The following is a 13,130-nucleotide window of genomic DNA, read 5'->3' as shown; positions in this document are numbered from 1 at the left end:
AGCCATTATATGCACGTTCCAGAGTTCAAGTTCTTGAGGACCACAGTAAGCACATTATTCCCGGCCCTCATCTTCCAGAGCAAACAGGAGGTAGAGAGCGCAGTGCAGATTGCTAGGGAAATACGGCAGGAAGACTCAGGATTTTCATTCCTCTAAGCTGGGAGGCCGTGGCAGTCTCATATATCCCCGAAAGCCAAATTTAGCTAATAACAGGTCACGAGAGCAGAAATGCTGGACCAACCATCCTCATTTATGCCCCTGATTAAAGGATGAAGGTTACTTTCAAAGAGTTTCAAAACTCTTCTGAAATATAGCCTGAACCTTAGAGCTGCCCACCCACTCCTGAGAACAGTGGGGCCAGCTGTTGTCACTGGAGGCAGCTGTAGCCTGCAAACCTGGTGGAGACTCTTCAGGGTAGTCATTACGAAAGAAACAAGCTACATCCCAGATGACTCAAATCCAGTTAACTGCCACATGATCCTGAAGCAACACTGACCACACTCGGACTCTGGAAAGGATAAAAACCTTCTGAGCCCACTTTTGAGTGCCCAAACCTGACTGAACAGGATTGGAGCTTCCCAAGGAATCCCAATTTCAACAGACTCTCCCTCCAGGCCACTGACAAAACAAGGCTGATGGAATAGATAAGCCAGAAACTGCTCAGGACTACCTGCCATTGATATCCATTAATGATAAATTCTTTGTATATCAAACATAATGGGAAGAAGAGTGAGGCTGTGTTTACTGCTTCTGTAGGGTTGTTGTAAAAAAATGACATGGAATTGAGCAAGGAACATTTCTGTCTTTGTATTTTGTAGGGGGGCAAAGATAGGAGAGACAAACTGTAGGGATTAAACCACCTTTTGTATTCTAGTGAAGTTCCCTGCCCAATGTCAGCAGAAAACCTTTCTGGAGGTCTCCACTCTGGCTGTGTCAGAGAGCAAAGAACCCACAGCCTGCCTTCTGCAAACCCTGGCAGGGCTCACACGGAGAGTGGACACATGCTGCCACATGGGTCTTTCAAACTGTCTGTGCAACAGCTTCGGCAGCAAGTCCCAGCCAGCAGAGACGCTCATTGCAGAGGGCATCATCCATGGGGGAGCAGAGAGGGGAGCTGCAGAGGAGGGAGCCTGGGGCTGAAGGGTATGTCAGCACCACACCAGCCATCCCATTTGCAGGCTCCCCTCTGTAGCGGAGCAGCTGGCCTTGCCATATGATCTCCACTCCACCTCCACAGAGTTGTAGCCAGGGACTGGAGCTGGAAGCAGCTCTGCCGGGCAAGTCGTAGGAAGCCTCTCCTGGCTGAGCCAGCTGAAGCCATGGGAAGCTGCTGCGCTCAGTGCTTATAAGGGGCCCATTATGGGAGAAGGAGCCAGGAGACCAGGTACCTGCAGCAAGAGTCACTGCGGCCAGACTCTGTCCTGCAGAGCCAAATGAGTGCCTCCAGCCTCTCCTGCCACCCCCATATGGAGCACAGCACTGCAGACACACACCTTCTCCTCCGGCAGCCCCCATTCCACGCACTTTCTGGGACAGCTGTATGCAGCCCCAGAGAGAGGCACAGTAACAGCCACCGCCTGCAGCGCAGTGCAGCTGTCTGACCTGCTGAAGCCCTGATGTGTCAGCAGATGGGCATCAAATCCAGCATGCTCATAAACCACATACCCCCAGCAAAAGGCTGCAGACAAACACAGCATCTCCCCCCGTCTGTGTCTCACACTCACACACATGCATTCACACAGACATACGTGCACACATTCTGTGTATGACAGAGCGGTGCAAATGCCTCCCACATGTGGGACAGACGCACAGCACAAGAGCAAGTAACTGAGCTGGCTCCTGATCTGATCTGGAGCCTGGACTCTATGCCAGCACCAGCCAAGGGTCAGCACAGCCCAAGCCCCACATGGATCAGCCCTGATAACTGCCCCCCATCCTAGAGATAGACATCCTAGAGAGACACAGGGACTCTGAGTGCTGCCTCCTCTCACAGCACCCATAGAGGTAGGAGCCAATGGCTCAGTTGTCAGGGGAAAGGGAGATGTGCCAGGAGCTAGCACAGGTACCAGGATGGAAGCTGGCACCTCCACTGTGGGATTCCCTGAGGGCAGGAATCACATTACACGTCTAGTCCTAAAGCAAGGTCCCTCTAGCCACAAAACTTACCCTATCATCTTCCCTCTGCCACTCGGCTCCTTTGCCTCCGGCACGATTCGAGCTTTGAGCCCATTTCCAGGCCGCTGGCGGGAGGGGTCCCCCCTCTGCCTCTGGCCGGGGCTGAGGCCAAGGCCCCGGCTGTGGGAGCCTGCAGCTTCCCTGACATCGCTGGCTTGGCCCCGAGCAACCTGGGGAGTGGACAGTCCATGAACGGGGTGCTGCCTCCAGCTGTTGTCCCCTCCACTAGGGCTCCCCATCCTGGCTGCAGAGACGTGGTCCAGGTGACGGGCTGGGGGGTGAGGCCCTGACTCCAAGGGGAGGGTCTGCACCTGGAACAGGTTGTACATTGTGCCCGCAGGTCGCACAGGAGCACCCTGACTCCGAAGCCTTGGACGTGTTGCCTCCCTGCTCCCAGATTCAGCTTGGTAAGAGGCGCTCGGTTCAAACCTTACAGCAAAGTCTCGCTGCGAATCACCAAGTCCCAAAAAAATGACAAATGTGAGAGGGAGGATGCTCCCCCCGGTGCACTGCATGGTGTCAGCCCGTGGGCAAAGGCGAGACCCGGGAGGTTCGGTGAACGCTCAGCGTGGCGCTGACATCCTCCTGAAGGCCGGCGTCCAACAGGAGCTCGGAGGGAGAAGGGACCAGCCAATTTCCTCGAATGAGTCTGTTGAAGCAGCAAGTCACTTCCTCATGTCACTGGGGCTTGAGCAGTACGTGTTGCCTTCAAGATCCAGTGGTGAAGATAACCCAGCTAACCCAACCGCGGGCTGCGGAGCACGTCTGCAGCTGTCCCTCCTGCCCTGCAGAAGGAGAACTGCCAGTATCTCCTCTCCCGTCCCCTCTCGCCTGGCTGTCAGGGAGCTCGTGTGCTCTGCAGACAGCTCCAAGCACCTTCTCGCCTGCCTCTGGCACTGGCAGAGTCTGGAGGGGATGGAGGGTTTTATTTTTGGAAACCTCCCCCTTTTGTGTCTTTTTGATGCTGACATCCCCCCTCGCCAGAGGACACGGCTCAGCCCCCCTCCTTAAGAGAGGAGACATTCCAGCAACACCCACTTTGGCAAAGGGAAACAAACTACAACAGAGAGGCGTTAACCCATGCATGACCAGGGAGGCCCTTCCAGCGCCTGCTTGGGAGCTGGCGTGCAGCCTCCAGAGCCCTCCCTGCTGCGGGACAAGCCTACGGCTCGGCTCACAACAAGCATTCAGGTTTCAGCACAGCTGTAAGCACTCGGGGAAGGTGGATCCGGCATGAGCGTGGGGCACACGGGCCAGGAGACGGATGCCAGGCAAACACACCACTGCACCCCCACCATTTGGGACTTTCTGGAGCTGCATCAGCACTGCTAGCCCTCTTGCTGCTTTTGATCCCCTTTCCCAGGAGAGTCCAGAAGCAAAGTGAAGGGGGGAGCCTTATTTGCTATCTCACCCTGGCTTTTGAGCTCTCTCTCAAACCCAGCTCAGTGCTTTATATGCTTACATATATGGGGTCCAGGCCAGAGAGGGGACCATCCAAAGTTCTCAGTCCTTCAGCTAAGAGATGCCTTCCAGGATACATGTCCCAACAGCTTAAAGAAGACTATGTCCCTCCTTCCCCTCATCTGCCTCTACATGGGCACCTGGAGATCAAGGGATGACTTGAAATGACTGCTTAAATGCCTTGAGGAAGATTGAGGGAAGAATGGGAGGAGGGAGTAGGGGTCCAGGAGTCCCCTTTCAGCTACACACATTGGCTTGGCCTTGTCCTCTGCCACATCGCTGCTCTGTGCTCCCCTTGGCCACCTCCAGCAGGGAGCAAGTTCTCCCAGAGGAGTGCAGGCTGAGCCCCAACCTAACAACGTGCTATATTAGCAGTAGGTTTGCTCCACCCACAGTGGTGACCATGAGGTTGGCAGGTGACTAGAGGACTCCCATCACATTTCTGGGTGCAAGGAGGGCAGAGGAGAGCACAGTGGGCACTCAAGGAGAGGAGATACCCACTGGTGCATGTCCCTGTGGCAAATGCTACAAAGTGCATTGGCCAGTAATACCAACCCAGTCTCACTATGCCAGGCTCATTTTGTCACCAGTCAGATGAAAGGTGCATCTTACTCACCATCCTGTCTCTGAAAGCAGCTAGTGGATCCTTATGGAAAAATGTGAGAAACAGAGTATGTACAGAGCAATCTTTCTGGTACACCTTTATGTCTTCCAGCAGCCTGTGGTGCAGGGGCTTCCTGAGCCAGAGGCAGCAGCTAGACAACTGGGTTTAAGAGTCAAATTGTCATCCACCCATGAATTTATCTAATCCCTTTTTAAATTCATTGATATGTGGGGACTCTGCAACATCCTCAGTAACTTCCAGTGTTTGAATATGCACTGTATACTTTGCTCGTTTTAATCTTGCACCTGATGATTTCACTGCTGGTTTTGTTGTTATGAGAAATAGGAAGGGACTGTGTCCCAATCCCCTGTGTACAACCATTCTAACTCCTCTGTCACCTCATTCATCACTTCCATGCCAGGGAGTCCTGCTCTGCTTAGTCTTATGGTGTCTTTGGAGTGGCTAGGCTGAATGAATGCTCACACTTCACCTCACCATCAACAAACTATCTCCATTCCTGTGCTACACACCAGCAGGCAAAGCTGCCTCAACAGCCCCAAGACCGGCTCCTGCCAATACTTGCAAACACACAGACCCAAGGGAATCTGGCTCCAGCTTCTCCTGCTCCCCCATACCAGCCCCACCAATGCTACACGAGCACAGTCCCTGCTCCACATCCGCCACCACCCAGCATCTTCCAGGATCCCTTCCCAATGATGCACCTCTCCTGCCAGCAGCCTCCTCTCCCTCTCCTGTTGTGGAGATCTGCAGAGGCCCTCACTGACCATCTGTTTCCTAAAAGGTTTGTGGTGGATGGTTCTGCCTCCTTTCCAACCTCCATCATGCGCATTCCTAAAGTCTCTCCTGTTTGAAACCGGTGGCTTCAGCTCCCTTTTTCCCACTGCCTCTTTTCTTGGCAGGTGTTTCCCCCACTCCAACATATCATGGATATTTGATCCATCTCTGAACTGTCCTATTCCATGAAACACCTGTGCCTTCCCACACCAGTTAAATCTGCTTCTCTGGAGGGTCCCTGCTTGGTGTCTGAGAGCCCCCCGGGGTCTTGGGAGCACCTCTCTCCCAGCACACTTAAGTCCTCAGGCCTGTCACTGAGGTCTCCAGATTGGACACACACTGTCCACCTTTCCAGCAAACACTCAGCATCCTGAGAGTCATCTGCAGCCAGGTGGCTCTCTCCAACTGGGAAGTGAGGCTTGAGCAGACCCTCCTAAGGCCGCATCGCCCATCCTGTTCCTGGCCACTGCTAAAACCCTGCTCCTGGTTTTCCAAGGCCCTCTCCACGCCACAGCCAACCCACCTGTTCCCCTGCCCACTCCCACAGCTCTTGGGCTCAGCCATCCTCACCCCTTCCCTGCTGCTCCCTGCAGTTCAGGCACTGGGAAATGGGGGAAGCAAAGAGAAGAGCAAAATCCTTTGCTTGTCCGTGCTGCCACCCTGGGCTGATACCCACCTTCCTACCCCCTGCCAAGCCATGGAGTCATAGCTACTCTCCAAACCCCAACTCAGAACTAGGGAGCCGGCAAGGGTCCTGGCCACTGCAGAGTTAAGTAGGTGATAGTACAGACACCAGGGTCAGATGGCATCTCCAAGAACTACTTGCAAGACCTCACTATGGCCTCTGGCCTTTTAGGTCCCTTCAGAGCACAGCTGTACCCTCCCTGGGCTGGGAATATTGCCATCTGCATGTTGGGGTGTGGAGGAGCCAGGAAAAGAGGAGCAGAGGTGCAGACAATAAATCCCCTAGGAGTAGCTGATTCTGGAGCAGAGCAGGGACCCTGGCCCACAGCATTGGTGTCCCCGCAGGCGCGCTCACAGACAGCACAGCAATGCAAGCAGAAACCCACAAAGCAGCATTCTCCTCCTGGGAGGTGTGAAAAGTGATGGAGGGGGGAGGTAATTTGGCAGCTGCCACTTGGATGCGAGCAAGGGTGATGGGAGCAATGGGGGCTGCGTGCGTTCAGGTTTTGACCTTGGTGACGCCAGCTAGCTTCCCAGGGCAGCTAGCAGGGCAGCTTTGGAGGAAATACCAGGGGTTGCTTTGGCACTTCCTGGGGCGTGATCAGCTCTCCCATCTGCACTGCCAAAGCAGAGCCACCACTTGGACACAAGCTTGCAGTGGTGAGTCCACAGATGTTGAATCCAGTGAGCAGCATCCGATAAAAGCCATGGCTCATTTCTTTGTTCTAAGGAAAAAGAATGTCCTTTCCATCCTCACCTAATTACTTTCTTATGCAGCAGTGGAAAGAATGCTTGGTGCCTAAACCTGACACAAGAAAATTATCAACACCATAAACAAAGCCATAAACAAAGCAGCCAAAAGCCCAGGCACTGCTGAAAACTAGAGCAGGCAACCCTGATGCAGGCTTGCTCGGGGTGCAAGCAAATTCCTCTTCCCCGGAGGCGCTGTGTCACCCCTTGGAACAAGCAGCCTCCCAAGGGACTGTGCCAGTGCCTCCCTACTGGAGCCAAGGAACGAGGACTATAAACCAAATGAAGCCATTGATGGTCCTCCAGTATCTTATGCAGGTCACAACCACCCCTGCCTCCAGCTTTTGTGGAGCCAGGCCCAGGGAGCTGGCATCCCTTTTCAAATCATTTTCACTCCATGTTTACAATAACCCCCCAGGAGCTGGACACCAAACTCTTTCCAGCCTCACACATGCAAACACTCGCTCGCTTTCTCAGGGACATGTCGGAGCTGTTTGATTCTACATAGCCACTGTGGAGAAGCAGGGGCCTGCCGAGGTCCCCGGCCTCACTGTGCCAGGGCTGCTCGCCGCAGTGAGCCAGCATGAGCAGCAGGCTGGTGCAGGCTGTATGTTGCTGCCTGGGGCTTCCTCCCCGAGATCGCCAGCCCAAATGCTGCCCCAGCAGTCTGGCAAAAGAGAAGATGGCACAGGCACCCACCGGAAAGGCTTGCATGCCTCTGGAGGGAAACAATTTCCACCCCTGGCACAGGTCAGCAGCAAGGGTGATGCAGGGGGTACTCTGGCACCAGCTGGCTCCCTCCCAGCACAGTGACTCATTTCATATTTGGCCTTCCCTGAAAACAACTCTGTTGGAAATTGGGAAGCACGAGGTCCATGGGGAATTGTAATGTGAGTTGGGCTTCAGCGTGCTGCTCAGCAGGGGCTCAGCAGGCAAACATGAAATATCTCATTTCTCAGGAACTCACACAGACAGCAGCACGCGGACAATCGGGCTGTTTACCAGGGAGATCAAACCCTCGCCCAAGAGGAGAGATGAGCCGCAGAGCGACAACAAGGGAGCAAGCCAGTAACAGACTTGACAGGCCATTGCTGGTGGCTGGGCAGCCTGGCCTGCAGCAACAGGGAACGCAGGGCTTGTGCCAATGGCTTGGGGGGGGGGGGGGGAGGGGGGGGAAAGGAGGGCAGCATTCAAAGTCCTCCAGGCAAAGCAGAGCAGCCCTGCACTTGCATCGCTTAGTTCACTGTGCGAGCTTCTATGTGGCAGAGAGACCGCATCAAGGAAAGGCCAACTGCAGAAGCAGATGCAAGTCAGCACCTCTCAAAGTCCACACTTTCCAGGGCTAGGGCTGTATATTGAAGTGAATGAGACGCATCTTGGAGGCAGCACAGGGAGGAATGTGCTTGCTGGAGCCCTCCAGTGAGCTGGAGCCCACTGACAGAAGCCAGGTTGATTGCACTGATGTTGAGGACTGCACTGATGGGGGTCCTGCTGTGCCTGGACCCCTTGCACACCCAGTTCCCTACCCTGTGTGTCAGTACCACATCTGCAACACCCACTCGGAGCAGTAGCACCTGGGAACCATGCTTCCATGGCCAGTTGGCCCCCAGATGTGGCTCCTGGCATTGTATCCCTTAGATTAATTAGCCCCTTTTCTTCCTCCTCAGAAGGGTTCACAACCCACATGTGCTTCTTCCTCCTCTGTGAGCAGATCCCTAACATGCTGCAGATGGGACACATTCCAGGGATTCAGGAGCTGCTCCCAGGGGGAAGAAGGAATACTTCCCTCTGCTCACAGCTCAAGGTCAGGGGAAGGCTGGCCAGCCCCACTGGCTTAAAAATCAGGGCGCAGAGCCAGCCTTTTAGAGACACAAGTCACAGGACACAACCTCCCTGGAAAGGCTCCCCCCCTCGCAGAAGGAAGAGCCATCCCACATAGGGAGGGAGGACACTGCAACCCTGGGGAGCTGGGTGAAGAAACACCTTCCAGGCAGCAGTACAAGAGACCTCTGTAAAAGACCTCTGCAACAAAGGGCATCAGAGAGGCTGGAAAAGCAGATTCTGAATTTGAGAATGCAGCCAGCTAAGCCTCCACAGATACCATTGCAGTCCCTTGGCTTTGCCATGAGATACACGCAGCTCAGCACACTCACAGTTGCTGGACACAGTAGACATTCCCACTGGACAGACAAGCCACAAGAACTTTTGGGAACAGCTCCAGGCAGACAGAGGCCAGCCCTCCAGCCACCTCCACCCACTGTCAGTGTGTCTCTCAGTGCCCCAGGGTATGTCCCAACCTCCTCCATGAGGAGGCCGCCAGCAGGCAGCCAAGAAGTGTGCCAACAACAGTTAGTTGTCAGAAGACAGAACAAAAGAAACTGTCCAGCAATTCCTAGTCAAAAGCCAAGGTTTGTTGGTTTTATTGTTCCTTCTGCTTTCCTTTAACCAGGACCATCTCTGAGATAGAGGAGGGAGGCACAGACCAGCCAAGTGGGCGTCCCCTTGAAGGGACTCCTTGGTCCTACTGTTGTCTAAACATATGTCCATGCATTACCAATGGCTGAGACCACACACTGGAAAGGAGGTTACAGACATGAGACAAAAACATGCCACTGCAAAGCAGAAGAAATCTGGGGAGCAGGAACAGATGGCAGAACCCAGGGGACAGGAGTGAAGAGTGAGGTGGAGAAGAGTTTGCTGTGGGCTACTTCTGCAAAAAGGCTCTGGTACGGCTGGCTATATAGCACAGCTGGTTCCTTATTTAACCATCATATTATTTCAAGCCCCTTTGGCAACTCTTTAAAAAAAATTCAGCTAGACTGAGATTCAGGCAGAGCTACAGCAGCTCAGGGGAACCTGTCCATTTATAATTAATGAAGTCCTGTTTGCAATGATCTGACTACAATCTCCACTCTCCCCAGGAGGCTAGTCTGTCTTCTCTGCTTCTTCAATACCTGCAGATGGACTGGCACACGACGGGGAGAGGGGCCTGGAAGCCAGGAAACCCTGACAATCTTGTAGGAGCATGGCAGCCCTGCTGAGCAAGGAGGCTGCCCTAACCAGGAAAACCATTCCATCATGCTTTTCCTGCCCAAACAAGCCTGCTCAGGACATCAACATGACAAAAGGGTTTCAAGCAGAGGACTCATTAACCAGCTATTTTCAGTAATGGAAAAAAGGAAAGTAGAAAACAAGGCTGTGCAGGAGAAGGAAGCAGAACATCTTGGCATCTTTAAGGGCTCTGACCCATGGTCAGGACGCTGCGGAAAGGAGTGTGGAGAAGACCCTGACACTAGGAATTTCTGTAACCTTCTCTTCCCTCTCTCACCAGGGTGTTAGCTCTAAGAGGCTAATCCTGAGGCAGCTGTTGAACATCAACTTCTGTTACAGACTGGAGGGGAACACGGAAACAGCAAAAACAGCTTCAGATATGCAGAGACCCAGGGGTGCTTTCCTCAGTGGAAGGTCTCCCTTCCTGATCTTAGGTATCACTTCATAGGCAGCGCTTCCCAAGGAGTCCAGAACCTGGAGAAGAAAAATGATAGAAATCCAAACAAGATGACCCAACAAGAGGGACAGAAGAAAGAAAGTAATGCCAAGACTGTGCTGAGGGATCTCTTCCTGAGAAATTCCTACCATATTGAACTTTTGTTAAAAGCACTGAATTTCCTTAGCATTTCCTTAAACAACAAAAACACCAGAAAAAACCAAACCTTAATCAAGCTCTGAATTCTACTGTGTGATTGAGCTTAAAGTTGTTTCATTCTTGCTTCTGATTCCAAAGCAGTTTTCCTAAAAGTCAATTACTTCTTTTGTTTCTCTCAAGTTCTTGTTTCCTTCATGTTTTTGTTCCTTCCTTGAGACCCTCACCTTCTCTGCCCAGTGCACTGGGAACTTACGCTGGAACTCAGCTTTGCAATTCAGAGGAAAACTGATGAGGGCCACACAGATTCAGAGAAGGAAATGAACAGTGGGATTGACATTATACCTATAGTTTAGTTTGGGTATGCTGCCATCCTGAATAAAATTGCTTGGCCACTCCCCATTACAAAATTCTAGATACTCTCCTACCGATTTGGGAGCTGGAATGGCTGTGCGAGAAATGATCTCAGCTGATTACAATGCAGTGATTTCAAGTGAATGTTAAATAGCTTATTAATAAGTGAATCTTAGCGAACTGCAAAAAATGGCAATTATTAGGTGGTGTGTGTTAGAGCTCAAGTAGTCAGTCATCAAGCAGTAGACTAGTTCATTTACACATTACCGTCCCATTGGGTAATTATTGGGATTTAGGTTGAGTACCTAATTTCCCAGCTATGACTTCATAGGCTGGGAATCCAGCTCTCCAGTGACATCACAGCTCTAGAAGTCTCCCTCATCAGTTGCCATGCAGATTCTGCTGTCACCCACTCCACACCCAGGTGTGGCACACACTCACAGAGCCTGAAGAAAGGGCCCAGGCTCTTACAGGAAATAAAAACATATAGGAATGACAGTTTAACAAGGAAATGTAGGGCAAATACAGAGAAGAACAAAGCTGCTTTCCATGCTGCATCACATCATATCATCACCAGAGAAGAGTGAGGAGCTTCATATGGGGAAGTATCTATTTTCCAAAGAGACAGGAGTGACTCCAGGCTCAGAAGAACAGAAAATGATGATAACAGGGTTATACAGATGACAGTCATGATTTTCCTGTCTCTCCTCAGAACTGGGCTTGGAGCTCAGGGCAGAAGCAGAGATAATAGGAAAATGCCCTCTCTTCCAATTACTACCTCTGCTTCCGTGCCGAGCCCTAACACTAGCTTTCAGCCCACCCCTCTGCTTTCTCTCTGCTTCCCCCTTCTCCCCTCTCTCAGCCCCACTGAGCAGGCAGCCTCGCACAGCACGCCTGGTGGCTGCCTGCGTTCCCTCGAGGCCAACAAGCCCCGATGGCAGGGTAGTAGCTGAGAGGGCAGCTTGCATCACGGAGGTGGGAGAAATACTCTCCCCAACTGCCTAGGCCCCATGCATCCCAGAGCTGAGGAGAGCACATTCTCCCTCCAGCTCTGGGGACTGGGAAGAGTCCCTGGGTGGCAGGGCTGAGGGAGGAGGGGAAGTTCCCAACGCCTCTGGGAACATCCCTGCAGCAGCATAAAGCCAGAACCGTCTGCTCCAAGGCTGCCCAAGCTAGGCTGATCTCAGCTCTTGCCATATTTGAGTGAGCTTCTGCCCTGATGAGCGTGAGGAAGGCAGGCAGGCAGAGCTGGAGAGCAGGAAGGTACTGGCACAAGCCGGGAGTGCCACTTTGGTCTCATCCTCTGTGAGGGGATGGGACTGATATGGGCCTTGGCTTTCCTCAACGCTACCCATGGCCTGAGTCACCACTGCCTGCTCCTGACTTTCATCAAAGCAAGCTGCCCCTCTGGCACATCCCCACCTACCTTGTTACTCTCAGTCAGACTCTGCTTGCCCGCCATCTCTCTAAGGGCTCCAGAGTATCTGTGGAGGGTGTGAATATCACTGACAATGCTTTACGCTGTGCAAATCACCCAGCAATACCGTTGGAGCTAAAATCCCACATGAGAACAGGTTTGAGGGCTGGGGGGAGATAGACCAAGAGTCTGGCTCTCACCTCCGAGCCTGCAGTCACCACTCACAGCTCAGGCTCTGTGGTTTCAGCATGTTGTGTCCTGTCTCATTCCCCACCATCCCCGCAAGGCTTCCCACCAGCCTGTACTGAAGGCTCTCTGTCCCCCCATACACCAGAGGCCTGGTGCTCCTGTCTGCCAGCCCATATGCTGCAGCCCATCCTCCCACTAAGACCCACTTCTCCCCAGCACAGCAGAGCCCTTGGGAGTTGGATCAGGCCCCCTCTTTCTGGTTTCTCCAGCAAAGGCAGCAGGGAAAAGCTGTGACCCGCAGTGCCTCTCAGACCACACAGCCTCTCAAGAGGCAAACCACAGAAAATACCACAGAGCCTGGCAGCCAGCTCTAGCCTTGTGCTTCCTCCCCAGAAGAAAACCAACACCAAGGGCCTGTGCACCCCGGGGATGTAGGTGGATTGTCCAATGCAAGCAGGGCAGCCATCTCCTGAGACCGCTGCGGTCCAGTGGAGCGGAAACTGGGGCCGCAGGATATTCTGGCATACCCCATTTCTTTCCTCACAATCTGACTCTGGGTTGCTGTGAACTACTGCTGACCTACAGCTCTCTGCCTCACCTGTCCCTGCCCCAGTATCCATATCCTATATGGCACCAGCCCCTTGGCCTCTGCTTAGCTCAAGCCTCCAGCTGGCTTTGGGGCCACTGCTAGAAACATTATAGCACACCTGTTCTTCACATGAGGGTTTGCAGCCAAGGCTAGCACATCTGGATTGTAAAATAGACATTTGAAAGTTTATCAACATGTTTCCAAACAGTCTGAGTATGGCAGAGCCTCTGTCTCGGTGCTTTAGTGGAGGAAGCAGCTGGGCTGGGAGGATGGTTCAGTGCCCTTCTCACGCCCCTTGCAGGCTGGGCTGAGCCATGTGCACGCACGCTCCCCAGAAACCAAACTGCTTCTTCCTGACACTACTGGTCCAGAAAGCCATGTCAGCAAGCTCCAAGAAGGAAATGGGGAAATGAAATCCAGTGCCCTTCCCTCCCCAGAACCAGTTGACTCAGCTGTGCTGATCTTAGAC

At 53.0% G+C, this 13,130-nt stretch overlaps 1 protein-coding gene across 8 annotated transcripts in view; it reads right to left on the bottom strand.

Moving 5' to 3' along the window:
• The window catches only part of LTBP2 (latent transforming growth factor beta binding protein 2), a 107,336-nt gene that overhangs the window by 83,343 nt on the left and 10,863 nt on the right, over positions 1-13,130 (bottom strand). For 6 of the 8 annotated variants that reach the window (XM_026120397.2, XM_064512316.1, XM_026120399.2 and 3 more), the window contains exon 1: positions 2,167-3,108. The exons of the other annotated variants lie outside the window; for them this stretch is intronic. In XM_026120397.2, coding sequence (XP_025976182.1) covers positions 2,167-2,690 — 524 coding nt within the window. In that variant the 5' untranslated portion in view covers positions 2,691-3,108. Of the gene's footprint in view, positions 1-2,166; positions 3,109-13,130 lie in introns of those variants that run through there. 8 annotated transcript variants of the gene reach the window in all.

Source organism: Dromaius novaehollandiae, chromosome 5 (genome assembly GCF_036370855.1).
Source record: "Dromaius novaehollandiae isolate bDroNov1 chromosome 5, bDroNov1.hap1, whole genome shotgun sequence".
Classification (NCBI taxonomy): Eukaryota; Metazoa; Chordata; class Aves; order Casuariiformes; family Dromaiidae; genus Dromaius; species Dromaius novaehollandiae.
Note: the sequence above shows the minus strand (reverse complement) of the source record. Positions and strands in the feature narration are given on the sequence as shown.